This window comes from Leucopleurus acutus, assembly GCF_964270905.1.
Source record: "Leucopleurus acutus genome assembly, chromosome: X".
In the NCBI taxonomy this organism is placed as follows: domain Eukaryota; kingdom Metazoa; phylum Chordata; class Mammalia; order Artiodactyla; family Delphinidae; genus Leucopleurus; species Leucopleurus acutus.
Genome location: NC_139148.1, coordinates 128184403 through 128200999, shown reverse-complemented (window position 1 = coordinate 128200999; position 16597 = coordinate 128184403). Strand labels below are relative to the sequence as shown.

The window sequence follows — 16597 nt, the reverse complement described above, 5'->3', positions numbered from 1 at the left end:
CTACTCATTTATGTGTAAGGGCTCCTTTTACATTAGGGATTATTAATCTCTTTTCATACCTTCCAAAGACATTTTATTTACCCATTCATCAATCGATGAACCTTTAGGTGGTTTCCACTTTTTGGCTTTTACGACTAATGCGGCAATGAAATCAGTGTACCAGTTTTTGCGTGGTCAGGTGTTTTCAATTCTCTTGGGTCTCTATACCTAGAAGTGGAATTGTTCAGTGTTGTGGTAACTCTGTGTTTACCTTTGGGAGTAACCACCGACCTGTTTCCACAGCAGCTGTAGCATTTTACATCCTCATCAGCATTGCCTGAACGATCCAATTTCTTCGCATCCTCACTAACACCTATTTACCGTTTTTGGATTGTAGCCATCCTAATGCGAGTGAGGTGGTATCTCATCGTGGGTTGGATTTGCATTTCCCTGGTGACTAAGGATGTTGAGCTCTTTTCGTGTGCTTATTGGCCATTTGTATATCTCTCTGGAGAAGTGTCTTCCTATCCTCTGTCCATTTTAAAATTGAATTATTTGCCTTTTTATTGAGTAGTAGAAGTTCTTTATTCTCAATACTCATCCCTTGTCAGATATAGAATTTGCCCATGTCTTCTTCCATTCTGTGGGCTGTCTTTCCACTTTCTTGATGATGTTCTATGAAGCACAAAGGTTTTTAATTTTGACAGAGTCCAATTTATCCATTTTTCCCTTTCGTTTCTTGTACTTTTAGTATGGAAGTTTTGACTTTTGATATAATCTTTTCCATTTCAGGCTCCTGGCTTGAGGGCCAGGTTTAGGAAGTCATTCATTACCCCAAGACAATATAAACGTTGTCCTGCATTTTCTTGTAGTGCTTTTATGACTTCATCCATTTTATATGTATTGGAAACTTACTCCCATTGGTGGTGTTGGTTTGGATAAATTTGTGTTGCCAGTGGGGCCTCAGTTGTCCCAGTACCACTTTTTGCATGGCATGCATTTCGTAAAGGAGCTGGGTTCAGCCTGTGCTCAGAGGAAGTGAATGGAGCTCAGTGGCCAAATAGGGATCCAAACTGTGACATTGGCTTGGCTAACTCCAGTGGCAAGCCTTGGTGGCTGACTTTACTTCAGGCTCATGCAACTAGAAGGGATGGAAGGATCTAGAATGCCTGGGGTCTTCTTTTCCAATTGTTCTTTAACCTCTTAGTATCTCAGCCCACGTGCCCATCTGAGCAGTGAGTGACCCACAGGATGGGGTCACATTTCTTTTTGAGGAGGGAGTAACATTTATTTGTCATCTTCTTAGAAAAATGCTTTTGTCCAATCACAGATGGTCAGACAGTCAGGGATTCCTAGAGACTGAAGAATTGAGCTTTTGAATATTTTTGACGGCCAGGGGGAGCCAGAGCTCTCCAGATGCCCCTGGAGATCAGGGGGCCTTCCTGTTTACATTTCATGTAACACCCTCATAGCTCCTGGCCATACAGATTGTGAGGTTCAAGTTGTTGTGAATCCTCGTGATCAAGGATTAATCGGGAAAGGGAGACTTGGGAACACTCAGCTTCATTCCAGCTCAAGGCGAACCAAAGAGTGGGTTGAATTGCTCATTCCTATCTGGAAATCTAGTGACATGAACACGTCAGCAGAGGACGCCTGTGAGGGGTAGCCGCTACCCTTGATGACAGCCGCCTCTGGCGCAGCAGAAGGGACCAGTGATGGGCCAGTCCTCACAAGTGACCTCGCTGTGCACACGTTAACGCACAGGGTGACTCATGTCCTCCTCTCTGCTCTGCTTCCTCCGACAGCAGTGATTGTGTTTTTGAAAATGCCACTGCTCCTTGTTTTGTAAACAACCATTCATTTCCAATCATGGATGTCTGTAAACTGCATTTAACTCGAGGATTCAGTCCCAGGTGGGAACATAGCAGACCTCATTTTCTCCCCCAAGACTCTTATTTTTAAAAAAAGACTTTATTTTTTAGAGCAATTTTAGGTTCACAGCAAAATTGAGCACATTGTACAGAGAGTTCCCCACGCCCCCAGCCTACCCATTAGCCGCATGCCCCACCGGAGGGGGTACATTTGTTACAATTCATTCCCCCCAGCACACTAGAGCAGTTTCCGCCAAGAACCCTGGGCTCTGGGAACACGGGCTCCCTCCATTAATGAGCATTATGTCCTGAGAAGAAGAGGGTGCCTGTGAAGGGGGTGCTCAAGGCTAATTAATGTCCTAAATGGCACCGGTGTCTTGTTAGGGAGCTGCTGTCTGGGCAGGGTGTGTGTGTGTGTGAGAGAGAGAGAGTGTCTGTTTCGTTCTATGAAATTTTATCACATGTAGGTTTGTGTGGCCACCACTGCAGTTAAGAAAAGAACACTTCTGTCACCACAGGGATCCTTCCGGTTTCCCTCTTTTCATCACAGCCAACTCCCTCCGTCTTCACCCTCACTAACCCCTGTCAACCACTGATCTGTTCTCCATCTCTGTGGTATTTCAGAGCCTTCTGAATTTCAAAATCCCAGATAGGCGACTGTCAGCCTGCATTGGATTATGTTCCAAGAACAACTCAAACTGTAGGCCAAGCCAGAAGTGGATGGCCCTTAAAAAACTCCTGATTACCACTTAATTCTGTAGCATATCGTCAGGGCGCCGTATGTGCACCTAAGTTACATGAGCAGAAGCACCTGGATTTGAAGAAAACCAGGTAAAGGGCGAAGGACAGGAGGAAAAGAAATTGAAATATTAACTGTAAATCTCTTTGGGTAGTAGGATGGTGAAATATTTCCATGCTGGTCTTTCGTCCTTTTTTAAAACAAGATTTTACATCACCGTGTTTCTATAATTAGGTAAACGATAAATATATTTTACAGGGGACACTAGGTGCATGGGACCCACGCAGTGTTATCCCTCAGAGGCAGGCTCGCCTGGCGTGGGCTCAGCTCCGCCACCTGCCGGCAAGTCCCCCACCTGCGCACCTCTGCTCCCTGCGCTATCGCTGGGGATGGTTGCTGGGCGCACCTGCCCCAGCGGACTGCGTGTGAAGAGCCAGGATGTAACACGTTCTCAGTGCACAGTCGCTGTCACTTCAAAAATAAAACGTCCCACCTGGGCTTTGGCAGGTGACAGGCATAAGGAAGCAGGTCTTGCTACAGTCAGGGCAGAGCCCACAGGGGCTGTGCTGGCAGGGCCTGGGGCAGAGGTGGACCCGGAAGGCTCAGCCAGTCGGGAAGGGGCTGTCCCTCCCGACGCCCAGCAGGTGGTCACGGAGGACACTGACGGCTTTTGTCCTTTCTGCAGGTGATGGCCAGTATGGCAGCGAGGACGACTCAGGATCCGGTGAGTTTGAGTCCCGAGGTTTCCGCTGGAAACCACAAACTGGCCCGCTTTCGTCTCAGAGCTGGTCTTCCCGACCCTCCCGTGACGGTTCCTGGTAGAGACCCGTCAGTGAGGCCACCAGCAGAGGAATGCAGCCATTTAAAGGGATTGAGCGTGAAGCTCTGGATCCCGGGGAAGTGGCCCCAGGGGCAGCCCGCTGGCCTATCTGAGCCTCAGCTGGCGGGGTGGAGGCTGCAGCGCCTCCACGGCCACCTTTCAAGCCGCTCAAAATGGAAATCCTTACGGAAAACGGGAAGTACTTGGTAGACCCGTGGGCACACTGTGTCATTTTCCGCCCTTCGGTATAAGTGGCACAGCCCCGCACACTGGCTTGGGGGTCACGGGCCCTAGAACCAGCTTAGCTCGCCGGGTAGAGGGGAGCCAGGTGCCTGGGCCAATCCCTGTGGCGTCGTGGGCTTGACCCCGCCTCTCTGCATTCCCCAGGCATGTCAGCAGAGACCGGCACCATTGCCGGCGTGGCCAGCGCTCTGGCCATGGCCCTGATCGGCGCTGTCTCCAGCTACATCTCCTACCAGCAGAAGAAGTTCTGCTTCAGCATTCAGCGTAAGTGGACCTGCCCTGCGGCCGCCTGCACCCTCCCGCTGCTCGACGTGAACAGAGGGGCCAGGGCTTTGGAGGGGAAGGGGCAGAACCCCGAGCAAGTTAAGATTCAGTAACCTTCCACAGCCTGCCCAAGACACCTCCTCAGCAGATCTCCCCGGGCTGAGGTGGAGGTGGTGCTGCACTTTAAAACCCTTGGGGACAGACATCGGCCAAACTGAAGTGAAAGCGGCCTGGAAGAGAGGACTGGGCTGGGCCCAGTGACCTTGATCTTCCAAGGGTGAGCCCTGGGTTTCTCATAGAACAGGAGAGCCCCTGGATATCCACGTGGCTTCAGACCTCACCCTGGGCCCTTCAGAGGCAGAAGGCAGGCATCCCCGGGACCTCGGAGGTCCTGGCAGCCCTCCCCTCCCTCTCAGATCCCAAGGCGCCGCTGCCCGCTGCCTGAGCGCCCCCCGCTTCTCCCCGTGAGCCAGAGAATCATGAATTGTTTTAAAGGAAGAGGAGAGTGGTCCCCCCCCCCCACGTTACACACCAGCTTCGTAACATAGGCGGCTTTCATTTTAGGCTGTAGCTGTGACTCTATCCGAGGTGTGTGAACTGAATAGTTACAGATGGAATGTGTCTGAGACGCCCACCCACGGGAGCCCTGTGTCGGGGGGGAGCCCCGTGTCGGGGGAGCCCCGTTTTGGGGGGAGCCCGTGTCGGGGGGAGCCCCGTGGGGATGCCATTATCGATGGTTTCATAAGCACAGTGTCGATGTGTCGCTGTTTGCCAAGAGTGTCTCTGGTTGAAGACAGGCGATTTTTAGTTCAAGTGAGAGACCCTGACTCAGCCATAGTTTTCCTCTTTCCTGCAGCTCAGGACCATCCCCTGTGAGGCTTCCCCTTCCCTTGCTCTGGGCCTCTGCACTTAATTCTAGCCTGGACCTGAGCTTCCCAGGAAACGACTTGGGTCCCAGAATGCTTTGTGTGTGGACATTGCTGCCGTCTCCATTGTGTTCGGTGTGCCACAGGCTGTGCATAGCGGTGCTCCAGGGACAGGGTTCACATCTCAGCGCATGACCTGCACAGCTGTTCACGGCTGCCCTGCTTGAGTTCCCACCCACTTGCTATCGTGCCAAAAGCTTGGCTGTAGAGTGGTGTGAACAGGAAGAGTGAGAGGGAGTGCAGAGCTGGAGGCTGGGTTGGCCTTAGAGCTATCACTTATCCCAGCTCAAAAGACTTAAAACAACAGATCTATTCTCTCATGGTTCTGGAGGCCAGAAATCCAAGATCAAGGTGGCAGCAGTGCTGGTTCCTTCTGGAGGCTCTAGGGGAGGAGCCTTCCTTCCTCTTCTGGCTTATGGCTGCATCACTCCAATCTCTGCGTCTGTCTTCAGGTGGCCTTTTCCTCTGTGTCTGTGTCATCTTCTGTCTCTTAAAGGGGGGCACTTGTCATTTAGGTGTGGGCCCCACCCTAAATCCAGGATGATCCCATCTTGAGATCCTTAACTTCGTCACATCTGCAAAGACCGTTTTTCCAAAGAAGGTCACATCCACAGGTTCCAGGGGTGAGGACATGAACATAGCCTTTAGGGGCCACCATTCACCCCAGTTCAGCATTGTAACCCTAACAGTGACATGCGTGCAATCCACTGCAGAGCTGGGCCAGTGGCTCGTGTGCCACGGGATGGCTTTTGAGACTTTAAAATGCATGCTGGGTAAACGAGAAACGAAAAGCTGGGCCTAACCTTATAGTAAGCATGGCTTCCCAGGCGCTCCACGCTCGCCAGCGCCCGACACTGAGTGTGGGTCACCACCCCGAGCACTCCCACAGCCCGATGGGGCAGCCGTGCCGGGCACCCTCATTTTATAGCTGAGGAGACAGAGGCTGAGGGGATTGTTGAAGGAACTCACTCAAGACGGGAAGCGGTGAGTCTAGAAGGGAAGGGGTGCCAGTAGATGGGAACAAGGAGGGAGAAAGAGGTTGATGTCCAAAGCCAAGAATGGATGGATTCTGGACTGTGTGTCTGTCCTGGTGGGGGCACTCAGGTGAAAGTACCTTGTCACACTTGCTTCCTGAAACAAACAGATGTGAGGTTTTGCAAACTGGATTAGCGGGCAAAACCCAATAAAATGTGAGAACATGAAGGCCTTGGTACGTAGAGTTGAGCGATTGGTGTGGTGTTTGGGAGAGAACAAACGAAAAGGAAGGGGCGTAGCTGACAGTGAAAAGCCCTGTGGCAGCAAGGCTGGAGGACGTGCATGTGACCTCTCTCTCTGGGGGCTGGCCTGGAGGTGAGGGTGTTATGTTGCTGGGCTGGGTGCCGGGGGCCCAGGCCAGGGGGCCCGGCGTGCTTGCAGGGCTGACGGGGGCTCCCACAGGCTCCCAGGAAGCTCACGGAACCTGAGGGCCTCTCCCAGCCGCCCGTTCCGTCTGAGGGTGGGTGACCCTCCCCCCGGTCCTTTCCCCTTAGTCTGTCGGTGATGTCCTTGTCATTGCTGTCCTGAGCCCCTCAGCTGGACACTCGTGCGAGTACCACCATCACCCCCAGTTTCCTTAGAAGGGAACTGAGTGCGGCGCATCCCCACATTTGAAAAAGCCCCCCGTTGCTTCTGTGTCCGCCCGCTGTGCTACCAACATTTTCTTTCAAGTGTGTAAGTTGTATCCGCTCCCGCCTCCCCTTATGAATCCCACCAGCCCTCCTGGGTCCTACGTCCCCTGATGTGACATCAGCGGGGTCCCTGTTCCTGGGGCTCGTGCGCAGCTCTGCTCTTGGGCCGCACCTCTCCACCGCCCTGGTCCTCCATCTGGATGGTTCCATCAGCCCCCCGCCTGCCCCGGTCTCCCCCACCATTCTCCCTGCTCTGAGCAGCCTGCAGGATCCATTTCAAATGCACACTTCCTCCCGGCCCAGCCCCTGGGCTTCACATTCACAGCCCTTCATGGTTTGGCTCCTCCGCATCCCTTCTCTTCCCTGCCCGTGGACGCGTCCCCAGAAGCCTGTCCACAGCCGCACTGACTTCCCCGAGTGGGCGCCGCTTGCTCCAGCATCCCGCCCGGCGTCCCGTTTACTCCCCTAGCAGCCCTCTTCCTTCAGGCCTGGGACACCCTCCCAGGCAGCCTTCCCGCCCTCCCAGCCTGTGGGCCAGAGGAGATGTCTGCCTTGCACGCTGCCACAGCGCCCCCTGCTGCCCCGCCGTGCCGCCGCTGGGGCGGGACGGGGCTTGTGGGCTTGTGTCCGCGGCTGCTGCCCCACCCCCCAGCCCATCGCTCTCCGTGGGGGGCTGTGTGTGTTTCAGCCACTGATGTGTCCCTGGCACCTAGGCTGGGCTGGCATCCGGAGGAGCCCCATGGACGTCCGTTGGGTGGTTAATCCCCTGAGAAGCTGGGGGACAGGACCTCCCATGCCCACGCTTTCTGTTAAGCGTCCGCCCAGAGTGGCCTCAACCATCTCCTCGGGGAAGTAAGTCAGGGAAGGTGGAGCAGAAGCTGCCCTGCACCCGGTGCACGGGGACGCCCTGGGGGATGGCATGTGACTGCTAGGAGGGCCTGACCCCGCAGTGGTGCTCGGGGGCTTGCGGTATTGACTGCCACCAAAGGGGTCCCGGCCTGGGGGACCCTCTGCTCCCCATGTCTCTGCCCTCAGCGCCAAGGGTCGGCGTGTCGCGTGGAAAGCCCACGTGGCTTGTTGCCGGGGGCTGAGTTCTTGCTCCAGGGTCCTAAGCTTTGTGTCTTGCCTTCAGATGCAGCAGAAGGTCAAGGTAACGACGTGCTTTGACTTACTCATCTTCCTCTTCCGCTTTGGCCTCTACACTTCATGTCCACCCCTCCCCTCCCCTCCCCTCCCCTCCCCTCCCCTTCCCATTTCTCTCGTTCCTTGTCGCCGCTCTCCACCCCGCGCCCCCCCCCCCCCCCCGTCCCCTTGTGCTCACCGACCTGGCTGAAACCACGACCATCTTTAGTTTTCCACGTGCGTTTCGGGGTGCTGGGGCGGGCATGGAGGTCCTGTTCACGACTCACGCCCACTGGCGGTCACCCCTGCGAAGCACCCAGAGGCCTGCCCGCAGGCAGCTGCGCAGAGATCAGGAGGCTCAGGGCGCACCTCCTGGCCCTGGCCCATCCGCTGGGAACAGCTTCCACTGGCTCTGTCACCCATCCCACCCCACACCTGCCGCCAAGCGACACCCGCATTTTCCCTGGGCCCATCTGGCGCCCGCCTTGAGCCCGGCGAGCACCAGGGCAGGCAGGCGTCCCTTCTACGTGAGGAGCCTGAATGCAGCCCCGGATGGCGGAGTGACACGCTGGCGCCTGCTCAGTCGGTTGCTTAGAACTGTGGCCCGAGTTTCCCACAGGCCCAGGGCTCTGATGAGGCTTCCAGTCCCCGGCTTATCCAGGGCTAAGGCATGGCCTCTGAGTCTCCCCACGCAGCGGCAGGGGTGGGGTCCACTCAGTGGCCTGAGTGCTGGCCTGCAGAGGTTGCTTTGTAGAGTCCCCAGGTCCCTCTTGGACGCAGGTGGGGAGGAAGCCCAAATAACTCACTGGACCAGAGCAGCCGTCCGTGGGTCCTGGGCCCTCCACTCTGGGGCTGGGACAAACTTCTTCCTGCTGCCCAGCGGAGCCCATCCAGCCATCTGCCCCGCCCCCTCTCCATCAGTCACTCACGCGGTGCCGGGCTCCCTCTTTGCCTCCCTGGCTCCTGGGCCAGCACATGGACCCAGGGGTGGCGCTGAGCCCTGCCATCCAGTGCCCCTCTGCTGGGCGGAGCTGCCATGTGGCCCACAGTCTCACAACGTGGTGGCACCTGCCAATGGGGATGGGTGTCGGGGACTTTGCCGCATGTCACATCAGGGGGGAGGACGAGAGGTCCGGGGCAGGGCAACACGTTCCCGGCCGCTCTGCGCCCAGATGCGGGGACAGAGACGTTTGGGTGGCCCGGGCTGCAGGGGTCTGAGTTCGTCAAGGGGGTTGGGCTTTCTCACCATAACGGAGGGCCTGGTCAGGCGTTCTGCCTCGTGGCCGGGGACCCTTTGCTTCCTTCCGCGTCAGTCACCAACTCCGCCCTTTGCCTTTTGCAGAGGGTCTCAGTGCGGACTACGTGAAGGGGGAGAACCCGGAGGCCGTTGTGTGTGAGGAGCCCCAAGGTGAGGACCTCCAGGTCACTGTCTTGCTGAAGGCCTCCTAGCGGCTGGGCCCGGCACCGAGCAGACCTGGGCTAGGAAAGCAGGGACGCTCAGAGGTGGCCATTTCTAGAACTTCCAGCCAGAACGATGGGCTGATGCCAGGGACACGGGGAGCACAGCCAGGGCCGTCTGCTCACCGTGCGGGCTCAGCCTCTGCTCCCCGCCCGCGGAGACCGACTCGCGCCAGCCAGATGCCGGCGGAAGCTGTGGGGATCCTTTAGACCTTGACCCGGGCCCTTTCCATCTGAAAACTGCCACAGGCAAGAGGGAGGCCCACCCCCGCCGTCCTGTGATCGTCAGGCACTTGCCGGCTGCGGTGAGCCGCCAGCGGTTACAGGCTGCGAGACGCCAGGCTGCCGGCCTGGAGTGGCCAACCTCTCAAGGCAGATGCAGCCTGTGGCCCCAGAATGCCAACGAGGCGACCAGGAAAGGCTTCACGGAGAAAGGGGAGCAGGCCGCTTGTCGTCAGCCGAGGCCGGGGAAGGGCTTCCAGGCCGGGGTGGGCGGGAGAGACAGGAGCCCAGGCGTGCCTTTGCTGGGCTGGGCGCTGAGGCTGCGGCCAGGAGGGACCGCCCGCCCGGGGCTGCCATGGGCGCGGTGGGGGGGCGCATCCGGTCGCTTAGGATAGGATGCCGGATGGATTCGCTAGCCCTGGGTTTCAAACGTGGGAAAAGGGACTCTACAGCTGCAGTCACTGTACTCATGTTTTCAAGTCTTGGCCACCACGGTGTTGCTACCTACCATGGGCCAGGTGCTGTGTTACGTGCTTTATTTAAAGTACTCCTCCCTTGGGAATTCCCTGGTGGTCCAGGGGTTAGGATTCGGTGCTTTCACTGCCGGGTCCCGGGTTCAATCCCTGGTCAGGAAACGGAGATCCCACAAGCCAGGCGGCGTGGCCAAAAAATAGAAAAAAATCGCAAAAACTCCTCCCAGCCACTGTGCCGGGACCATTCCCACTTTACAGATGAGGAAGTAGAGGCCGAGCTCGTCTCCAGGGCCACAGCGGGCGCCAGGGGCCAGTTGTCTGGGACAGACACACAGGGAACCGGATTTCTGTGCCCAGGAAAGGACATGATCATGTCTCTGTGTCTTCGTGTGGGGTGGACATGACTCCTTCCTGACGGGTTTCTCCTGTCCCTAGTGAAATACTCAGCACTGCAGACGCAGTCCGCGGAGCCGCTGCCGCCGGAGCCGCCCCGGATCTAAGGGGCTGAGGATGCGAGGCCCTGCCCCGCCAGGCAGGCTGTGGGCACACAGGGCCGCTGCTTGGGACCCAGCTCCTTGTTTCGTTTGGACCCACGGCTGCCACGCTGCTCCTTCGATGTCATTGGCTTCTTGTCGTTCTCAGTTTTCCGGACGAGCTCTGGGTGTTCGTGAGTTTGGCTCGTGCGCCCGCCCTGCCGCAGGGCCTCCGGAGAGCCTTGCTGCGGAAATCCTTAGTGAGCTGGGGAGGGGGAGACCGAGCGGAGGGCAGCCAGAGGACACGCGTGCTGCAGGGCAAGAGTCTGAACCCGGGGCCCTGCCATCCCCTGCACGCTGCACTGCCTCGCTGGGCGGCTTTCAGCCGCAGGAGCACACCGGTGAGCGCCGGGTGACACCGCTCACGTGCCACACCCAGGGGTGTTTTTATTTCTGTCCTTCGTTCCAGCTCCAGCCCTTAGGCCGCTGGGCTTCCTAAGCGCTGGTGCAAGTGGTGGCTTTTCATTTAAGTGAAAACGTGCCTGTCACAGTATCCCTGCCTTGAGAGTTCAGGAATCTTCTGGATGTGTAGGAGGCTGTGGCTCTCAGGCCTAATTCACGTATGATGCCGTGGGACCGGACGTGGTCTCCAGGCTGACACGATTAGTTCAGTGAGTTTTCTACTGGGGCTGGGGGCGTGTGTGCTTATTTTGGTAGCAAAAGCTACAGACGTCAAGAATGCGCATCAGAGCCTGCAGCATGCCCGTTGGTTGCCTAAAGATGGACGTGGTGGGGCGGGGAGGGGAAAGGGACGTTGGTTTGGTGTGGGAGCTCACCTGACTCAGTGGGTCTCTAGTCCCCCCGCCTGTCCTCTGACGGACAGCGCGTGGGGGCCCGCGGGCACCCGCACCGGCGGCCGCCGTCGTGTTTGGCTGGAGCAGAGCTGCCTTCCTGGAACATTTGTCAGGCCCACGTGTGGTCCTGATCCTGGGAGCGCTGCTGTCGGGCTGAGCTAGAGTCTAGAGCCCCGTCTATGGATAACGAGTTTGCGGTGTCAGAGAGCACTTCTGGAAGCATCGTGTGAGTCAGCAGGAAGGCGGGGTCCTATTAATCCAGCTTCATGTGCTGCAGGACTGCTGTGTCAGCCCCTCCACGTCCGCTAGGTCGGGGTGAGGCAACTCCGACTTCTTAGGGAGACAGTTGACATCTGAACAGACCCCGCAGCTTAGATGGCCTCGTGTGTTCGTGTTATACAGGGCATGCCGTGGGCCCCCCGACACCCCCGCCTGCAGGCTCACGCCGGGCAGGCTGGATCGTGTGCGGCTCCCGGAAGTGAGCAGCAGAGGGGTCGCTGGTGAGGTCAGCCTGTCCCCAGGACCTCCCCGCCCTGCCCTCGTGGGACAGGCTGTTGTCAGCTTTGCCAGGCTCATCCCTTCCAGGCTGGCCAGGGCTGATGTCCCCACCCCTCTGCTGCTGGGCTGGAGGCGGCCCTGAGGGACTTTAGGTGACAGCAAGCTATGAATGCAAAACAGGGTGACCTCAGGGCCCAGGGAGGGGCCGTGTCCTGAGTAACAGGAGTTGGGGAGGGATCAGGGTGGCGGCTCGGAAGCTCATTGCGTTAGGAGGGCTGCTCACCAACGTTCCCAGGCATTTGAAAGAAGGAGACGAGGCAGCACTTGTGTGTGGTAAGATGCTTTTCTCCCAGCCACTGGGAAGTTTGGACATTTATAGAGAAGTCACAGTCACGGCAGTGACTAGGAAGTGACGTGGCCCACGTGATTCTGGGCATGGCCAGGCATGGCGCCCCCGGTGGGCCACCTCAGCTCTGCGGCGAGGCTCATCTGAGGTGAAGACCCTGAAATCCTATCTGTGCTGTGAAGTCAGCGCCCTCTGCAAATCCACTTTCTCAGTAGCACTGACTTTGGTTAAGAGAGACCCATCACGCTCTTGTCTATCTATCTCGGTGCCCTCTGTGGCAAGCCCAGAGCCCAGCACCCAGCCCTGTGCCAGTGACCGGAGAGGCCTTGAAAGTCACTCACCCACTCACCCACCCACCCGTTTGCAGGGCTCACATCCTGGGGACGGGGTGTGGGGGACCGACACTGGCTGATGCCCGGGGGCTCTTGTAGCTGTGTCCACCTGGAGGCTGCACCGACCGCTTGCCCGTCCCAGGTGGTAGTGGAGACCGTGAGTGAGCTAGAAAGGCCAGCTGACAGTATCTGATCACTGTCAGCTTAACTGGGGGCGGGGAGAGGGGGCTCAGTGTTTACAATAGCAACTCCGAGCCCCTGGGGGAAGGAGGCAGGGCAGCCTAGCCGGCTTGGGCACCCTCCCCCTGTGGCACCCAGAGAGCAGCGCCAGGCCCACCGCCTCGGCTGCTTGGGTTCTGAGGAAGAAGAGGCTGACACTGACCTCAGGATCCCCGGTACTTTCTCTGTGCTCGTGTTTGTGAATTGTAAGCTCTCTCATGTTCGCATTAAATGAAAGGGAGCCTAACGGACCCCTGTATTCTGACGGTGTGAAGGCGCTCCCTTTGTTAAGCGATGCTGCTTTTTCCTAATTAATTATATGGAGGCGACCGCCTTCCCCTCCCCGCCAGCCAAGGGCCTTTCTCAAGAGGGTTAGGGCTCTTGCACTTCCCCTCTTGCCGTGCGGCTTCGTGTCGGGCTTCCCGGGGGCGGTCCCCTGCGTGGCACAGGGAGCTAAGGCCGTGCCCCACGTCACGGGGGTAGGGAGGGGCAGAGGCAGGCCCCCAACTCGCGACTCCTAAGCCCACTGCTCTGCCTTCTTCAAAGAAAGCCAGTAGCCTGGGTCGACTTGGGTGACGTGTGGCTGTCTGAGCCCGAGAAAGCGCAGCGGGGCTGGGGCCGCGCATGCAGCGAGCTCCGCTGCCGACAAGGCGTGCGCTTGTCACACGGTGCGCCTTGCAAACTGCGAGGAGCGCGTGAGGAAGATGCGGGGCCGCTGGCTGGGCTTCACACTGCGGCGGGTGGCGCCTTCCTGCCGTAGCGGCCTTGTAGTAAAATAGCACCGAGTCCTCAAACCCAGCCCCCACGTGACTCTGCCGTGCAGAAGTTGCGGCCCTCCCGGCCTTGCCGCTCGGGCGTCGCCGCCGGGGCCCACGGCTGCAGTGACTGCTGCGTGGAGAAGGAAAGGGACCCCAGGCCTTAGAAGAAGGGTGGTCCGCAGGGGCTGGTGTGGTTTCGTCCAGGCCTCTTATAGCCCCGTAAAGGCCAGCATTCCCTCCGGAGACTCTGGGGCAGGAGGAGGGGGACCCCAGGGCTTCTCAGAGGTCTGTGCCACTTAAGATCTAGGACTCATGGGCTGGAAAGCTGGCCCTGCTTCCTCGGGGCCACACCTGCCTCTCAGGGGGTCCAGTCCTTTCCTCACATCTTTCTTTAGCATTTTCTCAAGGTTAAAGTGCAGGGGCGTTTCAGATTTTAAAATCAGAATAGTTACCCATTTCAGCCAAAACACTCAACTCTTACGATAAATTGCACTTAGAACTTAGTAAATGAATTAAATCATGTAAGGGTACTTTACATGTACTAACTAACTGTGCTTGGCATATAATATAATGGCATGTATTGAATGCTTACTAATTTTCCACAAGGGAAAAATCACCAAAAAAAAACTTAAAAGGACAACAAAAAATGAGACCACAGAGCAAACATTATTTTAATTACGGATTGAAATACTGTGCATCAGATGACGCAAATACAATACTGCACCAGTCTTTAAAAACCTGAACCGTAAAGATTTTACATTCTAGTACACTTAAATAAAACCGAAAAAAGAAGTGCTTAGGTAACAAAACTGTACTTCAAGTTGTTTTGGAAACAGTTTTGTGCTAGGAACACACAAAGGAAAATGATCTGTTGTGCTGCTTTCAAACGGAATGGGAGCTTCTAGGGGTCCTCCTAGGGCCCAGGACGTTGACATTGGCAAGAACGGCCCACTCGGCCTCTCTGGCTCTGTCAAAAGCATCCCCCGGTCCACACCAAGGTTGGCAGTCTTAGTGCAGCTGGGGATTATGTGATATTTCTGGGGAAAAAATGGGTCCCCACTTTTAAAAAATCAGTATGTCCATGCATAATCCAGTTTATCCCTTCGTAAATAAGGTTTCAGCTATGTGGGAAGCATGAATCAAAAGTTACGTCAATTAAAACAGTTTAGAAGCAAATCCCCCAGATGATAAAAATGGAGAATTGATTTTAGGTTATCAAATTACCTTGAATAAATATTTGATACCTTATAGATACCAGATACTTTTCTATAAGAATCAGAAGGTTCCAAGTTGAAAAAACATCTATTCTCTAAGTATTTGCGTGTAAAAAACCTTTAAGGATGTTTTCAAAAATCAGGTCCCTGTGTAGGGCTTGGGGTAGCATCCAGGAATTTGAAACCAACCAGATACTACAAGGCAGTTGCATGCAGGTCTGACCCGATGAGCTCCCCCCACTCAAAGGCAAGCTTAATTCCTGCAGCGCTGGGGTCCCGGGCGGGGCTGGCAGGAATGGGCGCGGCCCTGGGCACCAGGAGGAGGAGGGCGAGGCGCAAATGTGCAAGATTCTGCGTGACGAGCCACGCGGAGCAGCTCAGAGCTCTAGCTCTAGTGGATGGACCAGCTGACGGTCAATTAATTCCTGCCCAGACTGATGGAGTCCCAGAGCCCAGCCAGGGAGTGGAGGTGTGAGATGGGGAGGAGAGGCCCGAGTGGCTCTGAGATGAGGAAACGGAGGGAGGCGAGTGCTCTGCTTTCGGCATCCGAAGTCACAGCACAGTTGTTGCTTTAAAACACCGACATGCAGTGACGGGAATAAACCGAGTTGAAGGGATCTCGATAAAACGAGAACGATTATTTCAGACAGCAGATAACAGGCGAGAGCAGACCCGCTGTGACAGAGAGCTGTCAGCAGTGGGAAGTGGCAGGTGCCAGAGTCGGGTGAGGACAGAACACGTGGCCTTAAGTGGCCACATTCAAATTGTGCTTCAAATGTACCACATAAAAGTTAGCATGAGCTTGGTTTGAAAATTCCTCACCCAGTCCCGTCAAGCAGATGCCTCCTTGGGTGACTAGTCTAAACATAAAAAAAGGACGTAGGAAAATAAAGGCATGTTTCTCTTTTTTAAAAATACCTTGTATGTACACAACGGGAAGTGGTACCGGAGGACCCCTGGCGCGAGGAGACCCTGGGGAAGACGGTAACGGCCTGTCTTCCCCGGCACAGAGTTAACTGAGAAACCCTGGAGGGGAGCAGAGAGCAGGAAGGAGCCATGGGGCTGGCCACGGCCTCTAGGGGAGTGGGGTGGCTTTTCACAAGGATTCCCCACCTTGAGCCTGAGCCCTGCGTTCCGCTCGCTTGAGTGTCCCCCACTCGGCCCTGGGAAAGCGCTGGCAGGAGGGAAAAGGGTGTTGACGGCACAACAGCACTTACGCTGTCCCCTGGCACACGGTCGGTCACTGGTGGAAAGCGCCGTCGAGACGCGGCGGGCACGGGCCTTAATCGGACAAGTCGCAGGCGCCCCGCCCGGGCCGCAGGGACAGCGGCGTCAGACCGACGTGTGCACGGGCGTGACCGAGTGTGACGGCGAGGAGCCCCGCTCAGACGAGGCCGAGGCGCGTGCGGCCACCTCCCGCTGCAGGTCCTCCACCCGCTTCTGCAGCTCCGCGCGGACAGCCAGCAACTCCTTGAGGTTCTGGTGGATGGGCGTCTGCGGGCAGAGACACGGGTCAGCGCCGCCGCCGCTCCCCAGCCTGGTCCCTGCCTCCCGACCCTCGCCCTCCCCGCCGCGGGCACAGGGGCCCTCCCCGCGAGCCGTGGCCTGGCCATCCTCCCCAGCGGGTGCTCCCAACGCGCGCCTCGACTGAGGCCACCACCCAGCAGCATCGATGGCCATGGCCCCGCACACCCCCTGCACCTCCATTTCTAAATCTCCGTACATCACGCTGCTAACTGAAAACCCTTCTGTTAAACCGGCACTTCCAGCACCTCGCAGCCACGTGTCTTCATCAGCCAGGATGGGCGCGGGCAGAAGGCCCTGGAGGGGGCAGTGCGGGGGGAGGGGCCCGGGCCACTGGCTCCCATCCCTGTTCACAAAGCCTCTGCCGGCCACGCCAGCGCCGCCCCCCGCCTCAGCCGAGTCCTGCACCCGTCGATGCGCGGAGCAGAGAGATGCGAAGGGTGCTCCCGGGCCGTGGGGCCTCCCAGCCTGACTCTTCTGGCCACAGCACCCACTCCCTCCCGTGCTCAGCTCACAAGCTGCCCTGGGCACCTGCCGCAGCCCAGACAGCCCAGACCTGGCATTGCCCTCATGGAGCGAAGCAGACGGGGGAGGG

At 57.2% G+C, this 16597-nt stretch overlaps 2 protein-coding genes across 3 annotated transcripts in view; one reads left to right on the top strand and one right to left on the bottom strand.

The window, feature by feature from the left end:
- CD99L2 (CD99 molecule like 2) overlaps positions 1-10311 on the top strand; it is a 109493-nt gene extending 99182 nt beyond the window's left edge. Inside the window, exons 8-11 of the mRNA XM_082865224.1 lie at positions 3275-3313; positions 3797-3916; positions 8974-9039; positions 10220-10311. Of these exons, the coding sequence (XP_082721350.1) occupies positions 3275-3313; positions 3797-3916; positions 8974-9039; positions 10220-10284 (290 nt within the window). The 3' untranslated portion in view covers positions 10285-10311. The remainder of the gene's footprint in view (positions 1-3274; positions 3314-3796; positions 3917-8973; positions 9040-10219) is intronic.
- Positions 10312-13884: 3573 nt separating this feature from the next.
- MTMR1 (myotubularin related protein 1) overlaps positions 13885-16597 on the bottom strand; it is a gene marked incomplete at its 5' end in the record, with an annotated part of 77866 nt that continues 75153 nt past the window's right edge. For both annotated transcript variants that reach the window (XM_082865411.1, XM_082865412.1), the window contains one exon: positions 13885-15972. In XM_082865411.1, the coding sequence (XP_082721537.1) occupies positions 15811-15972 (162 nt within the window). In that variant the 3' untranslated portion in view covers positions 13885-15810. The remainder of the gene's footprint in view (positions 15973-16597) is intronic.